Consider the following 8,775-nt stretch of genomic DNA (forward strand, 5'->3'; position numbering starts at 1 on the left):
TTGCATCTGATAGCTCGACGAAGCCAGCTATGAGAGGCCTGGGGAGATGGATGCGGAGGGGAAGCGGCACTTTGACTGAGAGCAAGGTCAGGAGCGCGCTGCCCCTCGCTCCCCGCCGCTGAGAAGTTCCTTGGACGAGAACAGACGTCGACTGCAGCTGGGCAGGGAGCGGAGCGAGCGAGCGCGCGCCACTGAATCGCCCGCGCCCGCTTGGGGAGAGGCAGTTCGCGCCCCGCGGCCGGGTCTCGGCCCCGCGCGCCCCACCATGGCGGAGGTCGGGGGGGTCTTCGCCTCCTTGGACTGGGATCTGCACGGCTTCTCCTCATCTCTGGGGAACGTGCCCTTAGGTGACTCCCCGGGTTTCCTGAATGAGCGCCTGGGCCAGATCGAGGGGAAGCTGCAGCGCGGCTCGCCCACAGACTTCGCCCACCTGAAGGGGATCCTACGGCGCCGCCAACTCTACTGCCGCACCGGCTTCCACCTAGAGATCTTCCCCAACGGCACGGTGCACGGCACCCGCCACGACCACAGCCGCTTCGGTGAGGACGCGGCCGGGAGGGACTGGAGGCCCGCGGACGGCGCCCGGGGAGCCGACGGCTCGGGGCTCCAGAGCCGGGCCCTCTGACAGCCCGCGGCCCGAGGCCGCCGGGGGCGCGGGGCAGGCGGGAAACGACGGCGCGGACTCGAGCCGCGCGGGGTCGGGGAGCCCGGCACCCGCGGACGCTCTCGGGAGGGGGCGGGGGCGCCTCGCCGTGCGGCCTCCCCTTCCCTCCCTCCCCAGGGAGTGAGGGGCTCGTTCTGGGACCTGGACGCTGTGCCTTGGACGAAAGCAAGTGGAGCTGGGAGAGGGATGGGGCAGCGGAGGAGGCCAGGGGCCGCGGCTGCCGTGCGAGGCCGAGCCTCAAGGGCCGCAGAGTTGCCAAGGCCGATTGCCTGGAGCAGGAGCCTTCGCCGGCCCGGAATGCGGCGGGCGGGCGGTCCGCGCCGAGTCGTTGGGGCAGGCGGCACGAGGCAGCCGCGACACCTGCCCGCCCCTGGGTCGTTCTGCCCGTGCTGGGGCCGACCCAAGCAGCGCCGGCATCCGCGAAGCTAGGAAAGCCTCCCGGCGGCGTCCGTGGTGTGAGGGCACAAGCCCTGGGCGGCTTTGGACCGGAGCTACCTCTGGACTCCGTGCCTCTGTGAGGAAAACGGGCCACTCCCAGCCCCAGAAACAGGTGCCTCCTGGACCCAGGACAGGAAATGTCCAACTTCCACCCAGAGGATTTGCTCTGCCTGCCGCTCTGCAGGTTGTTCACGGGGCACAGCTGCCTGTCTCACATACAGAACACTATTACCATAAACCTTGATCTGGGGTGGAGATTAGATTTCTAAGCAAATATGTTCACTTCTCAGCAATTTGGCCATTTTTAATTTTCAGTTTCCTATGCTCTAGCAAACCAGTATTCAGGTCCTGGGACAGTAACCCTTCCTTGGCCTCTTCCCCCAACCCCAATGTCCTCTACTTCTCCTCCCCACCCCTCCCTCGGACCTTATGGCTCCAAAAGGGACACCTTCTATCCCTAAGCGGTGCGTGGTTTTACCTACCCTAAGGCATGAGGGTAGGTTAACTGACCCTACTAATGGACCCAGCTTAACTGACTGCTTTATTTTTCGTTCCTTTCTCTCCCACCCTCCCCCACACCCCGCCATGCTCCTACTTCCCACGCCTTGCTAGAGCAGCATCTGCACTTCGCAGTAAAAGTAAGGGGACACAGAGGACAGTTTCTGGACAAGGCCAAGGCTAGCAAAAAACTTGGGGACTGGTCTTCCTTGCTGGGAGAAAGCAGGAACCCTCATGAGGTCTATGTCATGTTGGAAAAATGCACTCACAGCGCTGGAGTAGAATAGGCTGTGTGTGGGGTGGGGGTAACGGAGGGTTGCAGGTGTCTGTATAAACTTGCAGCAGGTTCTCAAAAGGGTGATAAGGTGGGGTGAGGGGAGAGAGAATGTTGACTTGGCTCCTTTCCCTTTCATTGCTTGTGACTTTGCAGTCCCCTTTTGTTCCTCTTCACAAGGAATGGGACTCCCTCCCTGGCGTCAGAGCTTCCTAGAGGCTCCCAGAAATGGCCAGATATATTGAGGTAGTTCATCGCCCATACGTAAAAAGTCATGAAATGATGGAGAAAGGTGGGGTGGGGGTAGCAGAGGTGGAGAAACTATGAACTTGACTCCCAGCCGCTACAAGCGTTTGTCTGACTCTGCCTAAGCTGAGCCCAATAACCTACAAGGTCAACATAAATCAGTAATAGGCTCTTGGGATAAGTGGTCTTTAATTACCTCCCTAAGGACACATCTCTCTTTCTTTTCATCTCTCAGGCCTGCTAACAGTGTTAAGTTTAAGAAGAAACCAAAGGAAATAAAACTGGCGGGAGAAAGGGATGTTTTCACTGTTGCTTAACTGACTGCTTTATTTTTGGTGTTGCCTTTACACACACACACACACACACACACACACACATTGCCTGAGACCACCTCTGCATCACCTTTTCCCTTTCCTCCTTCTCTGACTTCCTAGCAGTTCCATGTATTTCCTGTAAAGGAAATGATAATTGGTCAAAGCTGTCTCTTTGTAACCTTCTCTGCCAACTTTCAAACACACATTTACTCTTTCTCAGTTTAGCTTTTGGCAGAGAAAGAGGTAGTATTTGAGTTTGCTAACTCTCTCCTCCCTCCGCATTTGAGTTAATCAGCCAGGGTATTCAATAAATCGAAACTTTAACATTCCATAAGTGCTTTAGCAGTCAACATTCCAGCAGGGTAAAGTAGGCCAGACTTAAGATATAAAATATTATAGATTTCTGCTTGGGGGGACGAGGTAGTCTCCAAAGGCCATGTAAAGTAAATAGCTATTTGTTGTAATTGGAGAGCAGGGCCCCCAAGGATTACCCTGGAATCCATGTGTTCAGAACAAGTCGGGCTGAGCCCAAGAGCGGCCCCGACTCCAAATAATAACCTGTTGGCACAGCGTATGTTCCCCCAACCCCCAATTCTTCAATCAGTAGCCCGGAGTATTTCTCTTTCTGCCTTGCTGGTGGTGTTTACATGACGTTCAGAGGGGCACTAACATTCCTTAGGGGCACCTGTGGGCCAGGAGAGCGGAGCTTGGGAGCCAGACTGGAGGAGAGGCCTCCTGCCAGGTGGAATGGAACAGGCTCATGTAGCTGCTTTGGTTTTTGAGTGATCTGGTTCTTATTTGGCAAGGTGCCAAAGCAGCAATGTCTTGGCCCTGACAGTCTGAAAGGATGACTGAGGGAGCTCAGGCAAGTTATGGAACCACATTAAATGACACATTAGCCAGACATCTAGCTAGATTCTGGAGCATTGGGGCCCAGGACAGATCAGTTTTGACTGAGGCCATGGGGAAAAGGGTCTAAGAAGAGAAGCCTCTGGAAATTGTCCAGCAAAGTCCAGAGCCCAAGATGAACAGGTCAAGATGACGCAAAGTAGAGTGAGGTCCTAGGCCTTGCCTTGAAGTACAGATGACAAACTTTGGCTATTTAACACTTTGCCTCAACACTTTGCTATTAATACCCCCTCTCCAGCTATAGCTGGAAAAATGTAAAAATGACCTGGTTTCTCTCTCCTTTTGTGCTGGCCGGGATTCAAGGGGGGTTGGAATGATCAGTTGCATCATCATGTGCCACTGGGTTCCTGCAATTTAAATCCCAGCTAGTGGGAAAGTTGGCAAAGGCAAATGATGCCCAAAGACAGCTGGACAGGGATGATTCCTGATGTTGCAGACCCCTGTTACCGTACATAATGCAAGTGACTTCTGTGATCTGTCCTTTGGCATCAGGGTTAACAGAGAATTGGAGAAAAGAAAAGCTGTGGTGCCTCAAATGGTCACACCTCTTTGGTTCCATGATTTGTTCACACACCAGGTCTTAGATGGTGAGATCACAAGCTTTCCTATGCTACTTAAGAAGCTCAGGGTAGTCAGAGACATGAGATACTTAAGGAATGAGAGAACTATTACTTGGAGCTCCTAAGTTACCTACCTAAGCAAAGCAAAGAACAGAAGGCGCCAGTGGGTTGGTATCCCTCAAAGTTTAGCACCCAGAAGTGAATCATGACCTGGTTTTTTCATTTTCTTGCCATACTGGCCACTCTCCTTTGAACATAGTACTGTTTTTCTGAATCCCTCTCGAAACTTAGTAGAGTGAAAAACAGGGCTCTCAGGGTGGTCGAACCAAGGCAGAGCAGAGTGGGGCAATTCTCTCCCTTATGCCAGTTACTACACATCTTTCAATGCAGCCTTAGATCACATTAACTTTTTTACTAGAAAAAAAATTGTGTGCTTTAAATAATTTTACTATTCACATTATTAGTTTTACATTAGTATTTTAATAAAGAACCACTCATACTAAGCTAACCTTGTTCAATCAAATCCCTTAAGCCATTTTTTGTATATGTTTTGTCAAAACACATCTTCCCATTCCAAAGATGGGCAGATTTGCATTTAATAAAAATGCACAGAAACACAAAATAACACGTCTTCGAGAAAATATTCATGGTTGCCTGAAGTGGGGAGGCAGAAGGGAGCACAATATGGAGACAAAGAGAAAGAAATAGGTTAAGTACCCCTTACATAGACCAGTTATGATATAGGCCATGAACTAAGGAAAATGATTAACTCAACTGTCTGTACTTGAGGCTCACCCTCCCCCAACAAAACCCCAAAGACAAAATATATTGGATAATTGGTTTGGGGACCAAAGTGCAGAACTTTACATTTTTTCTAATTCAAGTTTATTTTGTTGGAGTCAACACATTTTCCCATTCTCTTGAAACCTCATTGGATTTTGATTGTGTCACCCTCTCAGCTATATGTCATCTGGAACCAGGGTAAGCATTTCCCTTATGTCCTCTTACAAGTCATTTATTAAAATGTTAAACAGGACCAAAGTGAAATCAGAATCTTGTATGATGCAAGTAAAGTTTTTGGTTTATTAAATCAGTGTCTGCTTAACTCCATACTTGAAACTAGATATTTCCCCTTCCCTTCCTACCATCTTTTGTCACTCTCTTTTCCCCCAAACTCCTTTCTTTGTACTATAAAAGTTGGTGACAACTAGGCTGAGAATAAAACTTGGAGGGTTTTACTGCTGGAGGCCAAAGGCCATACTCTGAGTGTTCTATGCAATGGCAGTAGCAGAACCTTACATTCTCCCAAAAGATTCAAGTGGCTCTTGGAAACACATGCCCTAAAGCTGCTGCTCCTGAATACCCACCCACCAGCCTGAGTCACTGGGGCTTTTTAGGAGACTTCCCACTGGAGTTTTAAAACTGGATTTCAAAATTAACCACTTGCAGTTTTTGAGTGATCTTTAAGGAATCAGTCCCACTCTGTATGTAGGTTACATAGAGTACTATTACCCTTAAGAATTGCATTTTTGGATAAGAAAGACACCCAAAGGTATTTGATACCTTTGAGTCAATTGTATCAAGTTTTGGTCATACATTGAAAACTGTAGTTAGAGACAGGAATATCAAAGAGAAATCTAGTTGATCATTATACCTATATCCACATAACAAAACCTGCTACTTTAGGGCAAAACTGTAAAGTCTTCAGTGTCCCCAGGATTTCCATTCTGGGTCCTTTTTCTCTCTCTTTTTTTAATCTCTTTTTTCCTCCTACCGCTGCTGGGTAGTTGAAAACATTTTCAAATCCTCACCCCTAACCTTGTCAGCTAGAGGGATATTTCTTTTTTTAAAATATTATTTATGTATATAAGAACTGGGGTACAGGCCAGAGGTGTGGGGGGCAGTGGTGAGAGGATTCACCAGAGACAGAGCAGAGAGCAGAACAGGCAGACTGACTGAAATACACGGCTGAGGGGAGCAGCAGGCGAGTCTGGCCAGGGATCAAACTCTCGTGCTGCAGTGGCTGTGGACAGCTTCACAGGTTGCGTCTTAACGCCTTGTGACACCAGGGAGGCCGCTAGAGGGACATTTCTGAATGTCTTCCCTTTCCCCTTAAAGTTACAACATCTCAGTCAACATCAAGTCCAATGCTACCTGCCAACTCTTTGCCATAGATTAACTTAAAATTCTCCAGAGAGAAGGGGAGAATGACAGGTTTGTGAGCCTGGGGCTATGCTGACTGAGAATACTTTTTGGGAGAAAGCTCTCACCAAGCAGTGTTTTGCCTCCTTCCTATGGATGGACAACGAACTTAGTGACTTGTGGCTTGTGTTAGAGTCAAAGGCAGAGAGTTGATGGTCTCTTGTGGTTTTAAGGACATGGAAATTAAGAGCCTATAAGACAGCAAGGTAATACTGTCTGCTCTTTGGGAAGATAAGGAAATGACATTTAATGGTATTTAAATGTGATAGTTAACAGCAATTGTATCTTGTAATTGTGGCGCTTCTGTAGCCAAGGCTATCTCATGGTCTCTTCCTTATAATATGCCTAAGAATGTTGAATAGAAGCAAAGGTTGTTTCCCGCATTTTACTTATAGAAAACTGAGGCCCAGAGAGATTCAGTGTCTTCCCTGAGGTGCCATTCATGCTGCAAAAGGTGGTTTCATCAGGTAACTCACCAAAGGCACACAGGGCTGGCCTCCAGTTGGAGATAAATGACATAGCTCATATCACCCGAACAACTTCCTCTGAGCTTGATGTCAGTAATGAAAATGGCATTCACTTTTTTCTCTAGGAATCCTGGAGTTTATCAGCTTGGCTGTGGGGCTGATCAGCATCCGGGGAGTGGATTCTGGCCTATACTTGGGGATGAATGAGCGAGGAGAACTATATGGGTCGGTAAGTTTAAGGTTTTCTTTTCCTCAGATGCTATTACCACCAGTGTTTGGACAATGTAAGATGAAAGTATAAAAACGTTTACTTAGCATTTGAAAGTACTTTTGTCAACTGTAAAGGATTAGTGTCTTCTAGCTGCTTCTTGGATGCCCAGGCACTTGGGCATAATATTTTCATTCCTTCAGCTCCCATCAAAACATGTTTTTCTGTGGTACATTTGCATTTGCTTTTTCCATTAGAAAGCCAGCTAGTCTGATGAGAACAGTAAGATATGCTGGTTTGTCAGCAGATGGAAAGGTTTTGGGGGCTCTCACCAGGTCATGTTTTAATGGGCGCCCAAAGAGTAGCAGACTATCTGACACAAAAACAGACAGTGGAGAAGATGACCTTCAGATTGAGGATTCTGAGATTAACAACGCAGTCCCTGATTTCCAGATTGCTTCAGCTGAATCCCAAAGGCCAAGTGAAACAAACACATGAAGAATGAGGGTTCCAGGGTCTGGTGACAGCCCTAAGTCCCCAGCTAGGACTGGGCTGGCTGCAGTGCATGTTCTTTATTCTGGAAGCTAGCCCAGAGCTGGGGAATGGTGAGTGACTTTGCTGATCTTAACACTTTCAGGGGATCCCAACTCCTGACTTTGGCTTTTGAGTCACATAGCATGCTTTCTAGCTATCTGCACCCCATGAAATCAGAGCACATTTTTCCCTGACACCTAAGAGATAGGCCTGTCCCCAGCACTCAGTATCGGCAACCCCAGCAAGTAGTATGGCGACTAGATCAAGTGTGAGAAGGAACAGAAGCAAGAGACCCAAGAGCTGCCAGCTTGAAGTAGCCAGAGTGGGGTAACTTTACAAGGAGATCTTTTCTGAGCTTTCCAACTGACAAGCGTGAGACCCTTCATTAGGAAAGATCACAGCTCACCTCCCATGGAGCTTTATATAGATCCGAGGCCTTTGCCTGTCAGTTGACATGGTTGACTGTAATCTCAACAGATTTGAGCATTATTAGCCCTAAGTAGGGGGAAAGCTTAAGGGTGCCAGGGAGCATTGGAAGGCCATAGCAAAAATTCTCGGGCCTCAGAGTCAGATGAGGCCTTCTCCTGCAGTTTCCTACCCTCAGGAAAGATCTTACCTAAAACATGTCTGTGTGTCTCTGGAAAGGAGATACCTCAATAATACTGGCAGATAGGACTGAAATGTTCTAATACCATCGTGCTATTGCTATTTCAGGGTTTTTCCACCAGCAAGCTGGGATGGGAGAAATAGTCATGTAATGGACTCTGCTTTATTTTCTCACCCTCACAGAAGAAACTCACACGTGAATGTGTTTTCCGGGAACAGTTTGAAGAAAACTGGTACAACACTTATGCCTCTACCTTGTACAAACATCCAGACTCGGAGAGACAGTATTATGTGGCTCTGAATAAAGATGGCTCACCCCGGGAAGGATACAGGACTAAACGACACCAGAAATTCACTCACTTTTTACCCAGGCCAGTAGATCCTTCTAAGTTGCCCTCCATGTCAAGAGACCTCTTCCGCTATAGGTAATAATCCCTAGTGTGACCTCTGTGACCCATGTGCTCTGGGGCCATGGTTGTCTCTGCAAGCACTATACTCATAGCTTTTCAATCCTCCTTCCTATCAATTTAGATAACAGAGAAGCACTTACTGTTCAACTCAACCCAGCCATTCCTTGTTGTTCAAAGTATATATCAAGGTTGGGTTATTTTGGGGCGGGAATTTGAGGGAGGGGGTGGGTAGAGGGAATCTTGTATATACATTTTTCTTTACTCATGTTCTTTCCCCTGAGGTGGCATGAGAAAGAATAGGGACCTCTGCCAAGGGCCAGGGGTGTCTTGCCCCACAGTCTACCCAAATAATTTGACAATGGGTAAAGAAAAGACCAAGAAATCTGCCATAGATGCTACCTACAGAGCTCTGGAAAAGTCTCATTCAGCAAATTCTTAGGGCTAC

General features: G+C 48.2%; 1 protein-coding gene across 1 annotated transcript; it reads left to right on the forward strand.

Moving 5' to 3' along the window:
• Positions 1 to 265: 265 nt before the first annotated feature.
• Positions 266 to 8,349, forward strand: FGF16 (fibroblast growth factor 16; the record flags this gene model as incomplete). The annotated part of the gene is made up of 3 exons (XM_084258577.1): positions 266 to 539; positions 6,698 to 6,801; positions 8,104 to 8,349. The coding sequence occupies 3 exons, from the start codon at positions 266 to 268 to the stop codon at positions 8,347 to 8,349; spliced, it is 624 nt and encodes a 207-aa protein (XP_084114703.1).
• Positions 8,350 to 8,775: the final 426 nt, after the last annotated feature.

The sequence above is a fragment of the Talpa europaea genome (genome assembly GCF_964194135.1).
Source record: "Talpa europaea genome assembly, chromosome: X".
Classification (NCBI taxonomy): Eukaryota; Metazoa; Chordata; class Mammalia; order Eulipotyphla; family Talpidae; genus Talpa; species Talpa europaea.